This window comes from Symphodus melops, assembly GCF_947650265.1.
Source record: "Symphodus melops genome assembly, chromosome: 4".
Taxonomy (NCBI): Eukaryota; Metazoa; Chordata; class Actinopteri; order Labriformes; family Labridae; genus Symphodus; species Symphodus melops.
Genome location: NC_136694.1, coordinates 18,057,268 through 18,068,926, shown reverse-complemented (window position 1 = coordinate 18,068,926; position 11,659 = coordinate 18,057,268). Strand labels below are relative to the sequence as shown.

Below are 11,659 nucleotides of genomic sequence, written 5' to 3'. Positions count from 1 at the left end.
TTCGTTCAGAGTTTATTAGATCTGCATTATTTTTTTAAACTATGTTGGCACACCTACTTGAACATGCTAGAATAGACTATTTAGGGAGGGTGAAGCTTTATAAAGTATAAATCAATATAGATAAGACGTGCTTGTGTAGTGAGTGTAAATATAGGCTATAAGATAAAATCCCAACAGCAAATGGATGGCAGGTCAAAGGTTTAATTCAGAGGAAGTAACATAACAGATTAGATATCCAGAGAAAACAAACAAAAAGAAAAACTAAAACTATCCCATTTGATTGTGTTGACTGACCAGAGGTGAACATTTTCTTCGACCCTCCAGATATATAAAACAGTATGAAAACATTCAGGTTGTCAATAGCACAGATAACATAGCAGCTACAGGGCAACATATGACAGTTCATATCATGGATATTAAGATGAATGCTTTGTGTACCTTTTTAAGTGTGTGAAGCACATTTGACCTGTATTTACATAAATACATCGGAGTTCTGCAGTACTTTTTTAAAAACTGTTTTAAAGGTTAAAAAAATACATAATAAACACCTCTCAAATTAGAAAAAAATAGAATATATTAGAATATATTGGTAAGAAAACAGGCAAGACATAGTTTATGTATACTAAAAACATTGATCATGAAGATGCAATAATTCCGTCTTCTTTACTGAAAATTTCATTACAGTGAATGTTCACAGTCACACTATGTTCAAGTCTATACTGAATCATCTTGTTTAATGAAAGTGCAAAATGTTGAAATATTTTCTTAAAACAATGTTTGTGATAATAACCATTCACCGTGAATTTAAATGAAAAAAAATTGCAGCAAAAAACAAAACATATCATGAGAATTTCTTTGGAAACTTGTCTTTGGCTTCACAAGAACAGAATATTCAAATATATTTCATACTACATTCATCATAAGGGTATTTCTATATCTGTATATTTTGAGTCAATATTTCGAGTTATTTAACGCGTTGTTCTGCTCTGACTTTATGACAGTAGGTGGCGATAAAGAGCTTACAGGTGACAGATGCAGTAAATGGATACAGGAAGAAGAAGAAGCCGACGTCTACGTTGGTGTTTACGTTCTCCTACTTCCGTAGATATCCAAAGCGAAAAAAAACGTCCCTCATCTTCAGTTTAATCCAATAATTTGAGAAGAAACACTCGGTCATGTTTCACTTTTTTAACATAAGCATGATAGATGATCGGCAGATAAATATCAGTAAGGTCATTTCCTGTCCACTGTAGGCGCTGTATCGTGAGTTTTCTTCATCGCAGCTAAAGCTAAAGCTAAAGCTGGCGGTGCACATCATTTAATAAATCGATCCGCATTTAGTCCAGCGATAATTTAGATCTCTTACAAGGCAGTCATGGCCACTAGGCGACTGACCGATGCCTTCTTGTTAATGCGGAACAATGCTATCCAAAACCGGCAGATATTGGCTGAGCAAGTGAGTACATACGACCCCCGTCTGAGTACACGTAGCAATGCTGCGGTGAGTGGTCTGCATCGTTTTGACATTTTACTGTTTGTTTGCATATAGCCAGTGTTAGCTAGATAAAACGTGTCTAAGTAGCTGTTAGTCATACTCTAGTTACATCTAGTTATAACGAAATACCCCTCCTCTCTGACTTTTATTTCCCTGATACTAACTCGAACTGAGCAGAGACTATAGGTATCTACTTGTACCTGAAATATCATATATTTCTAGTATATTAAATAGGATGCGTTCTCTCTTAAATGAAAAATCATGTTTGAGATTTACCTTTTTTAGCTTCCTAAAGCAGAATAAATTGTGTGACACTTTAAAGAGGACATATTATACCCCTTTTTTCAACTTTTCAAACTGTCTCCTGTGGTCTAAATGAAACATCTGTGCTGTGCTTCGGTCAAAATATAACATGAATTAAGCCCCAGAGGAGGTTTGTGACTCTGTAGAAACCAGCTCTCTCAGAAAGCTCTGTTTTGGTGTGTGTGTCTTTAAATGTAATGAGCTCCCCTGAGTTTTCCCTGTAGATGTCACTCCTCTGTAGCGAGAATAAAAAGAATGGCAGACCTGCGCAGAAGTTTAGCTCCAGGCAGGAGGTGGAGATACCAGGGGAGGGGAGGGACTTTTCTTACCAGACTCCAACTGGTGATGTCACAAACTGAGAAAATTTCAAACAGAGCATTTCTCTCTGTGTGGTAACTTAAGCAGACCACAAACAAAAGACTAGGTGGAATCATTTCATACTTTGTGGGTCGAGAGACTCTCAGGTTACCCAACATATATGTTCAAAAACACTGTTAAAGTAGATTTTTCATAACATTTCCCCTTTAAGTTTCCAGACCAGGTGCCGGATACACAGAAGTGTAAAGAGTGTGTGTATGTGAACATTTTAACAAGTGAAATATTGTAGCTTGATCCCCTGGAGTAAGCACACAGGGTATCTCCTGGAAAATACAGTATTCTTCAACTGAGCAAAGTGAACAAAAACTTATTAAATCTCAGTGTGTAGACTGAGTGTAGACCTTTAAACTCCTGCAAGAACATAAACTTAGAGTTTTTCTTTGTGAGTGACACAATGAAGAGTGCGAGTGTTGCGGTTCACGTGGAGTATCACCATCCTCTGTATGATAAAGACAAGCCAGCTTTGTGGTCTGCTACTCCAGAGATGAGAACATTTTATTAACTTTTTTCAAGAAGTGACTCACGCTTTGAGAGAGCAGCTGCTGTGTTCAGCTGATGAACTGATCCAACAGTGTCTGCTAATTGACCTTCTGAGAGCAAACACAATACTCATTCATCCCCCAGTAACATCATCTGAGAGCATCATCAATTGGTCCTGTTTTTTTTACTCCCAATTTTATCTCTGTATATATGGCATGCCTCATCATCTTTAACTGTGCATAGATTTAGTGGTGTTTACCTGATATAGACCATCATCATACTGTCAAGTTTGTTCAGAACTCAGTGGCCTTACCAAAATAATATATTTAAAAGTTATTTGAAAAAAATCTGTATTTGCAAACAATCTTTTCTTACCAAAATCAAAGAGCATTATAAAACATTCCAGTCCCTACTGGACATTTCTTACAGTGTTTCAAAGTACCAACCATATTATGTGTCATGCAGTTTTAATGGAAATATAAAATGTAACGTGCAAAATGTTCAATATCTTAATTTCTCCCCCGTATTGCATAGTTTGTGTTTTATTGTTGTCTTTGTGTCAAGTTTTATTCTATCAAAGCTGCTGATGTAAACGTCTGTGCACATTCCACCGATGTCCCTGAGAAGAAACCGCTTCACTTATTGGTTAAATTGGTTAAAAATCTGTTTCAAATTAAAATCAGGGAGTATTTCCAGAGCAGTCAAGCTAAAAAAGTGGAGACTAAAATAATGTACGGCACATGTTTTTTTTTTTTTGTACTGTAGGATTTCACCTTGATTTAAGTCAACAGCAGAGCAATCACAACGAAAAACCACATACGGCTGTAATCTGCCGGCGATGTTTAGCTTTAAAATACCTTGAAGGAACATGTTCAGCTTACTCCAGCTTCTACACGCTGGTTTAAAATAATTTGCTAGACACAATAAAGATACTATATATGAGGGACAATGATGAATTAACTGAGAATATTATTTTAAACAATACTTTACTTTATATCCATTATCACTTCAAAATCTGTAATCATTTTCGGACTGGATTCTTGAGCACCTTAATGTTGGTATCAGTTTCTGATTTTCTGGGGCTAACTTTCTGCAACTTTTGTCTTTCTCGTCTTGTCTTTGTTCTCTAATGGATGGGACCACTCTGCTATCTGCCAATCATATTAGGAGCTTGATGAGGTACTGTCACTTTTCTTTGTGGTGCAGTGACTTGGGATGCATGAAATGCTTCAACATCATGTTAAACCGTAATTTAAAATGTTGAAATAAAATCATTTGTTTTTTAAGTTGGCTGATGATCGAATGGCCCTGGTGTCAGGGATCAGTCTGGATCCTGAAGCTGCCATTGGAGTTACTAAGAAACTGCCCCCCAAATGGATAGAGGGGGTGGATGAGGTAACATAACACTTTGGATGCCATTGTATATTATTCCTGCTAACCAGACTTAAACCTTAGAAGAGCATCAAAATTTGAATTCCTCTACTTTTTAGCTAGTATGATTTTCATTTTTATGGCTCTGGTCAGTTCTGTACACCGTCATGTCATGTAGCTTCTTATCTCCAACATTTCCCTCAAGATCCAATATGAAATCTCCCGGGTTCGGCAGAAGATGAAGGAACTGGCGATACTCCATGACAAGCACATGAATCGTCCTACGCTTGATGACAGTAGTGAAGAGGAGCATGCAATAGAAATAACTACTCAGGAGATTACACAGGTACATCTATTGTTATTGCAGTTGACATACAGTGTGCAGAAAGAAGTTTCTGCTTGAGCAACGATTCAAAATGTCATTTCATGTTGAAGGTTTTTTTTCTTTTCTTGCAGATGTTTCATCGATGCCAGAGAGCTGTGACGGGTTTGCAGTCTCGTTGTGGTCACTGCACCGAGCAGGAGGAGAGGCTTTTGAGAAACGTGGTCTCATCGCTAGCCCAAAGTCTGCAGGAGCTGTCCACCAATTTCAGATACACACAGTCCAGTTACCTAAAACGTAAGAACTACAGTAAAGTGGTTCTACTGAAAAAGTCACTTCCTTTCATTGTCATGTTTGTTACATCAAGATAGCTCATAATCCTCTTCTGTTCAAGATTTTTCATGTTATCTAAGCAGGATTTCTGTTTACATTCCAGGTATGAAGAATCGTGAAGAGAGATCAAAGCACTTTTTTGACTCTGGGCCCCTTATGGAAGAAGATGAAGAGTTAGCTATCTATGACAAGGTATCTGATTATTTACATAAAAACAAAACAAAAATCAGCATGTGTAGTAAGAGCTTTTCAGGATATACAACTGTGATTTAAATAGGTAAACATGATGCTACGATCATGTACATTTATACCACTGAAATAAACTGTGCAAGAAACACTACAAATGTTTGTTTGGCCTTTTGCCTTTATAGGATAGGACAGCTGAAGATAGACAGGAGGAGTATTTCATGCAGCAAAAGGCTGGGATTTGATTTGAACCCACAGCCACTGCAACCAGGTCTTAAGCCTCTGTAAATTGGGCACCTGTCATAACTGCTAGGCCAAAGGCACTCCTCAGTGCTGCTATTTTTAAAATCTTAAAAGCTCTGTTTAATCAATAATTCACCAAAATGTGTTTGAGCAGTATCTGCTAAATGTGCTCTGTTTTACCATTTAGAGTAATACTTGTGCAAGTAGAAAGTAATTACTTTTTATTTCTTCTCGTCAGGGGTTCACAGATGATCAGCTGATGCTGGTTGAGGAGAACTCGGTGATGGTTGAAGAAAGAGAGAGGGAGATCCGACAAATAGTGCAGTCTATCTCAGATCTGAATGAGATTTTCCGAGACTTGGCTGGAATGGTGGTGGAACAGGTATTAAAAGCTGCCCTGACATGCTCACACACAGAATTAAATAATAGAGTCCAGTCATCCTCCTCCTACAAGAGTACACTTTTCTCTATGACACAAATGACTTGCAAATGTAGAGCTTTCTGACTCATTCATTTCACAGTTTGGATTTACACATAAAAGCTTCATCTTCTTACTTAATGTTCTTCTTTTTCTCATCAAGGGCACAGTTCTTGACAGAATTGACTTCAATGTGGAGCAGGCTTGTGTTAAAACAGAAGATGGCCTTAAACAGTTACAAAAGGTAAACACACATTGCGCATGTCTACACTCAGATTTGGACTTTTTTGAATCGATGACAGGGACATTTATAGTGAAATCAGTTTCTGGTTTCGATCACTTATGGTTATTAATAAAGGTGTGGTGTGATTTCTAGGTTACAATTATGATACCATGCAAGACAAGAAACAGGATCCACAAATGCTTAGTTCCCAAACCATTACAACCCAAGTTAATTAGACACTTCATGTTTTGCGTATGCCCTTGAAATTGAGAGTCAGTCAGACGCAGTAAATAACTCCTTTTTTTGTTCCTTTACAGGCGGAACAGTATCAGAAGAAAAACAGAAAGATGTTGGTCATTTTGATCCTCTTTGTCATAGTCTTTGTTCTAATTATTATTCTTTTTGGAACAAAGTTTTAATGATGCATTCCTCTGGCTTTTGTTTGTCTGTGTGGGTGTTTGTTGTGCTTGGACTCGGTCTCGGTTCTACTGCCTTTCATACCCTCTCAGAAATGAATAATATGAAAACTACATCTCTTTACTGGTGCACTTTGGTCTGTGTGGAGGTCTTATGTGGTTTATTTAAATGAAAAAGAACGTTTGAGCGATTGGCTGTTTTAAAATGTGAAACACCCAATTGCAAAGAGACTGCAGCAGAAGTTTATAGTTCTGTACTACAGTATGTTGACATGGTGTCTTAAAAGGTAAAAAAAAAAAAAACTTTGTAGTGTATAAAACATGGACTCACTATGTTTAAATGCTAAAGCAGAGACCTGTCTGCTTGAACTCAAAGCACTAACTGTAACAATCATTTGAAAATGCCTTGTTTCTGTCCACTATCGTCCCAAACATCTTGTTTTTATTGTGAGGAAGCTGTGACAAACAAATGTTTGTGAAACAGAAATATGCATCTTAACATTACATTCATGTCCTGGCTCAGTATTTTACCTTTAACAGTAAAACTGTCAAACGAGGACAGTCATAGATGTGAATAGAACTGTTATTCAGTACCAAATATATTCCTTCAGATAAAGGACCACATGTTTCTTTTTTTATGACTCAATTCCCCGATGTATTTATTGATTGTTGTAACTCCACTGTAGGCCTGGGGAGGATGTACACAGCTGTCTAAGTCTTCATTTAAAATAATGTCACATCTGCTGCACTTTTCATCACATACTCCTCTTAAGTTAAGTTGTGTTGTTTCACATGGTCCTTGCATAAAGTGCTACCTTTTTTTTAACTCTTGCAGTTTGCACATTAAGGCCTGAGGGCGAAGATGGCTGTGTTATGGATGTAATACTACTGTCATCTGTATGATGAAAAGATTTATTTATTTTTAATAACGTCAAATCATCAAGAGGTGCAAAGATATCCTGGATTAGACAGAATTACTGTATGATGAGTAAAGAGTGTCTGGAGTACAAACTCAACAGTTATTGTCCTTTCCACATAGAAAACTGTGATGTAGTCCAACTGAAGCATACGTATGAAGACAACATTATGATATGTCTTTTTTTCTTTCTCCAAATCAGATATGGTAGCTTTTAGCAGGCTGTGTTGGAAATGATTGACCTGTTCTTGTGTTCTATAAAGAAGAGCTTTCTTCAACATATCCAAATCTTCTGTTCAATCATCTTTGTCATTGATGTGAAGTTGTGAGTGTGAAAACGAATCATGTCCTAGTGGTACTCTTATTACGTTTTGTTTTTAAAACAAAATGAATGAGAAGACAACTTGTTTTATTTTTTGTTTTTTTTCTTTTTTTCAAATAAACCTTGAACATGATGCTTCTTGTTTGGAGTTGCAGACCTGACATAGGAATACAGCTTTAAAAAAAATAGACTGTCCACAAATATTTCAAACATGAAATATTTTATTTTTAATTCGATGCAGGCTGTAAAAGCGCTCATCTTATTCCTGCTTCACAATTGTATAGATTTGCTCCTTTTCTGTGATTATCAAATGAGTCCAGTTTTCCATTTTTGATCACAACAAAATAAGCAATAACGTTTAAACACTGTCCATGATTGATAAACTCAAGGAATTGAATTGGAAAACAATTAGTTAATTGGCCAAGAATTAAATCTTAATACATGAGGAGTGAGTGACTATAAGATCACACTTTGATAAAGCAGTAAATGAAGTAATGAAATCAATAATCATGATTTATAGTAATGCAAAAAGCGTGAGCGGTTCACTGCTCTGATTTTCTCTGATATGATTACAGAAGATCCATCCTCAATAACAAAACCAGAGTTTCAAATATGATAGGGGCTCAGAGCCTTCAAATAAACTTTGACCGGAGCAATCTACCTCATTCTTCACACCTGATTATTTTAATGTTTCAAGAATTTACCTCCCTGTTCACATGTAGCGCACACAGACTGTTAACATTAAGGGTAGTGTGTAGATAGTTAAAAGCAGCGCCAATGCAGCCAAAGGTCCAGTAACCCGGAAATGATTTTATTTTCAAAGTAAAAGCCATGTAGCCTATTTTAAACTTTGATTATAGTCGTATAATTCGACGTGCAGTTTCAGTCGATAGAAGTAATGCACATAGATAAAATGTCAAGGTATTGTCCCTCCCCATGATCTTAAAATGCTGTCTCAAATATTAAACGTCTCTAATATTACAAACAGCGCGCGACATGACTAATGTAAGGCGAATTGCCCAACAATAACAACGCCGCACACTACTAAGGAGTAAACACATTTTTAAATGTTCACGTGTGATTGTTTTGTGTCACACAGTTCAATGCTTTATTAGTCTGTTTATGCTATAGCCTATTGCCTGACCTGGAAGGCGTTGAACTGTCATACGGTGTTCTTATGCATGTTACAGTCTTGAAATCGACTAAATTTATTTAGTTATACCAGCTATGATTTCTGATGGGGATGAAGACGACCCATTTCCTGTTGACGATCGTCTCTTCGCAGACACATTTTCTCAAGAAACTGCATACTCTTTATGCGGGCACGAGCTGAAGATAAGACAGGTGTTCGGTGCAAACCTCGGCGTGGCTGCCCCGGTCTGGGAGGCCGTAAGAACCAGTCTGGTTTTGTTGAAGTTGAGAAAATATCCGTTCTCCCTGTGTGACTTTTGTCTGACAATGTATTTGTATGTTGGCACAGGCCTTACAGCTATGTTGTTACTTTGAGGATCAGTCGGTGGATTTGAGAGGAAAGCGCATCATTGAGCTGGGAGCAGGGACCGGTGTGGTCGGTATTTTGGCAGCGCGCATGGGTATGTCTTCATGTTATTGATCAGTATGTGCTCCTGAATATTTACGGGATTTTTGTTCAGTAAAAGTTGTGTCCTCGTGTCAACCAACCTCTTACATAGATATGTGATTCTGTTTCAGTCTATGACTGCAGCTGTCAGAGTAGGAGTTGTTGTTTATATCTAACTCATTAAGCAGCGTCAAAATATCTGAGTTATTTATTTATTTAAAAATTATAAGTTTGATTACTTTTCTGAGATGCAGCCATCTGGAAATAAGATATGTCAAAATCTAAAGCTTTATGATTTAAGGGCTTATTATCAACACATTCAAATCAGATTTCTTTACCTTTCAGGTGCAGCAGTGACACTCACAGATCTTCCTTTGGCTATTCCACAACTTCAGGCCAACGTATCTGCTAACATTCCAGCCAATGGTTGGCCCTTCTCCCTTCCTAACATCCTCCCTCTGTCCTGGGGGGAGGACCAAATGAAGTTTCCCTCTGACTGGGATCTGGTTCTTTGTTCAGATATCATTTACCTTCCAGAAACTTACTCACTGTTAGTAGAAACATTAGCTCATTTGTGCAAGAGCAGAGGCCTGGTATATCTATCATCTAAGATGCGTGAAGAGCACAAGACTCAACGTTTCTATGAGGAATATCTGCCAGGCATATTTAATGTGGAGCTTTTGAAGCATGATGAAAATCAAAACATTAACATTTACAGGGCATCTCTAAAGTAAAACCTGAACGCAGGGGCAACCTGCTACAGACCTTATACTAAATGAATTTTTATACTGACACATGTTGACTACTCTAATGTAATGCCTACAAACCTCATATTTAACAAACCTACGAGGCAAATACCACAATTTGCATCAGGCACAACTGTTTATTTGACATCTATATCAAGGGGCTTAAATTCCAAATAACAATAAAGAGTTTATTGTTACTCTGTATCTAGTTTCTGTCAACCAAATGCTGGTCTAGAACAAAAAGGTAGAGTCAGTAGCATTGTGGGATTCACCTTGTTAACACAACATTCAAACTGTGCCCCTCCTCCTGGGCTCAGCACTAAAAGAAGCGCACAATTTCTGCACAGTGATTTGCAACTGCCTATCCAAAAGAAAGCAGGCCTACACCATGATCTCCAATAGCCTACAGAAGGTTCACCCTCGTTCGGGATGAGCTTTATCTGTGTGGCTTTTCACCTTAATATTTTCTGTTCTTTACCCCGATGTCCACATCTGGCATATTCAGCGGTTTGGGTCTAAAAGCTGAATAGTATCCGCTCAGGGTGTCATTGGTTGGAGGAAACACACCAGCTCCCCGCCCAGAAACGTCCAGAGTTGTGAAAACAAAACAAAACATGAAAACTCAGGCAAAGGAAAAGGTCTATTTGACTTATATTATATATGTAAAGTTTCTTTAATACTCTGGTAATGAAGCAATTGTCTTACAAACATGTCATAAGTGTGATTAGTTAAAACATGTATTAAAACAAAAATAGTTTTTAACTTTATACCATACCCTAATCCATACCATCTTTTTAAATACACACTTGAGGTAACCAATTCTTCATACCATGAGTGATTATTTCCACATGAATATTACACATCTGTGAAAGTTAAAACACTTTTTATTATCAGGAGATGTAATTAAAAACAAACTATGCTTTCCCTCTGTGCACTTCCTTTCAGCATTGAACCCAAAGCTGTGCATTTGCACTTACTGACATTGTCTCCTCCTCTTTAGAGCCTTGTTTATATTGTACTAACCCTGTAAACATTGCTTTGGACAACAGTGTCTGCTAAATTGTGAATTTTTTAGGGTTTTTCTTTTGGGCTTCTTACTGGTTTTAGGTGGGTGAAACTCTACTGAAAAAGTGACATCACACTCACACTATATGTTTTGATCAGGGTTAGGCCACATTTCATGACATTGTGATTCAATCTTTGGGAGTGTTCACTTTAAGTTGCCAGGTCACTGTCATTAAAATGTGATCAACTGGCAAATCCCGATGAGCAAATTAACTGGCTGTGTTAAAATAGTAAAAACAAAATAAACCATGCTTCCTTTTTCATCTAAAATGATTTCCCTACATATGAACCCAGGCTGGTATGGAAATCACTACTCATATTCTGTTGGTATATAAGCTGTTGATATCCAATACAATATTGTTTCTTTGAGATATAAAATTCCAAAATAAAGTACATCCCATCCCCATCTATTCTGTCAACATCAACAGATTGCCCTCACGCAGCCTGCTGTCTGTGTGCACTTCATCCCCTCTCTCCTGATCACTGCTGATGTACAGCCTTTCTGTTCAGAGAAGGAAAGCCTGTTTGTCACGCTGGAGAGTTACAAAGAAAGGGACACAACGCATCCGCTGTCCGTTTCTCTGTCTGCAACAATTCAGCCGACAAAACAACAGATCGTATCTCCATGCAGAGTCTGCCCACCATCAAACTGAGCACTGACCACATGCCTGTCAAAGTGTGGCTCATTGGCTTTGTTGTCATACCTTATCATTGGACACATTTATGAAAACTTTACAAAGTGCCATTTGAGCCAATATGAAACAACATAAACTACGTTTTTTTTGTAAATTTAAAATGGGGTTGTGCATCAGTTTGAGAAATTTTCCAATTATTACTGTGGAGTTTCTTTTACAGTAACGTGA

The 11,659-nt window shown here is 37.4% G+C and overlaps 2 protein-coding genes across 6 annotated transcripts; both read left to right on the top strand.

The window, feature by feature from the left end:
- The first annotated feature begins 1,043 nt into the window (after positions 1–1,043).
- On the top strand, positions 1,044–7,539 carry stx16 (syntaxin 16). 4 transcript variants are annotated; one of them, XM_079342042.1, is made up of 9 exons: positions 1,044–1,537; positions 3,824–3,835; positions 3,944–4,051; positions 4,233–4,373; positions 4,484–4,646; positions 4,786–4,874; positions 5,350–5,493; positions 5,693–5,773; positions 6,070–7,539. In XM_079342042.1, the coding sequence occupies exons 1-9, from the start codon at positions 1,376–1,378 to the stop codon at positions 6,169–6,171; spliced, it is 1,002 nt and encodes a 333-aa protein (XP_079198168.1). In that variant the 5' UTR covers positions 1,044–1,375; the 3' UTR covers positions 6,172–7,539. The 4 variants fall into 4 exon arrangements, with proteins under 4 accessions (XP_079198168.1, XP_079198166.1, XP_079198165.1 ...); XM_079342040.1 differs by having other exon boundaries at positions 1,045–1,456; XM_079342039.1 differs by having other exon boundaries at positions 1,045–1,501.
- A 707-nt stretch (positions 7,540–8,246) lies between these two features.
- Positions 8,247–9,928, top strand: LOC306822902 (EEF1A lysine methyltransferase 3-like). 2 transcript variants are annotated; one of them, XM_079342197.1, is made up of 4 exons: positions 8,247–8,327; positions 8,632–8,795; positions 8,887–8,998; positions 9,331–9,928. In XM_079342197.1, the coding sequence occupies exons 2-4, from the start codon at positions 8,634–8,636 to the stop codon at positions 9,717–9,719; spliced, it is 663 nt and encodes a 220-aa protein (XP_079198323.1). In that variant the 5' UTR covers positions 8,247–8,327; positions 8,632–8,633; the 3' UTR covers positions 9,720–9,928. The 2 variants fall into 2 exon arrangements, with proteins under 2 accessions (XP_079198323.1, XP_079198322.1); XM_079342196.1 differs by lacking the exon at positions 8,247–8,327 and having other exon boundaries at positions 8,481–8,795.
- The last annotated feature ends 1,731 nt before the right edge of the window (positions 9,929–11,659 follow it).

What these genes read in the sequence shown, in the direction of transcription:
- stx16 (XM_079342042.1), top strand. Translation starts at nt 1,376, where the DNA reads ATGGCCACTAGGCGACTGACCGATGCCTTCTTGTTAATGCGGAACAAT. An exon ending in CTACTCAGGAGATTACACAG is followed by an intron (nt 4,374 to 4,483) that starts GTACATCTATTG and finishes CTTTTCTTGCAG; the next exon opens with ATGTTTCATCGATGCCAGAG. An exon ending in CTGGAATGGTGGTGGAACAG is followed by an intron (nt 5,494 to 5,692) that starts GTATTAAAAGCT and finishes TTTCTCATCAAG; the next exon opens with GGCACAGTTCTTGACAGAAT.
- LOC306822902 (XM_079342197.1), top strand. Translation starts at nt 8,634, where the DNA reads ATGATTTCTGATGGGGATGAAGACGACCCATTTCCTGTTGACGATCGT. An exon ending in CTGCCCCGGTCTGGGAGGCC is followed by an intron (nt 8,796 to 8,886) that starts GTAAGAACCAGT and finishes ATGTTGGCACAG; the next exon opens with GCCTTACAGCTATGTTGTTA. An exon ending in TATTTTGGCAGCGCGCATGG is followed by an intron (nt 8,999 to 9,330) that starts GTATGTCTTCAT and finishes TTTACCTTTCAG; the next exon opens with GTGCAGCAGTGACACTCACA.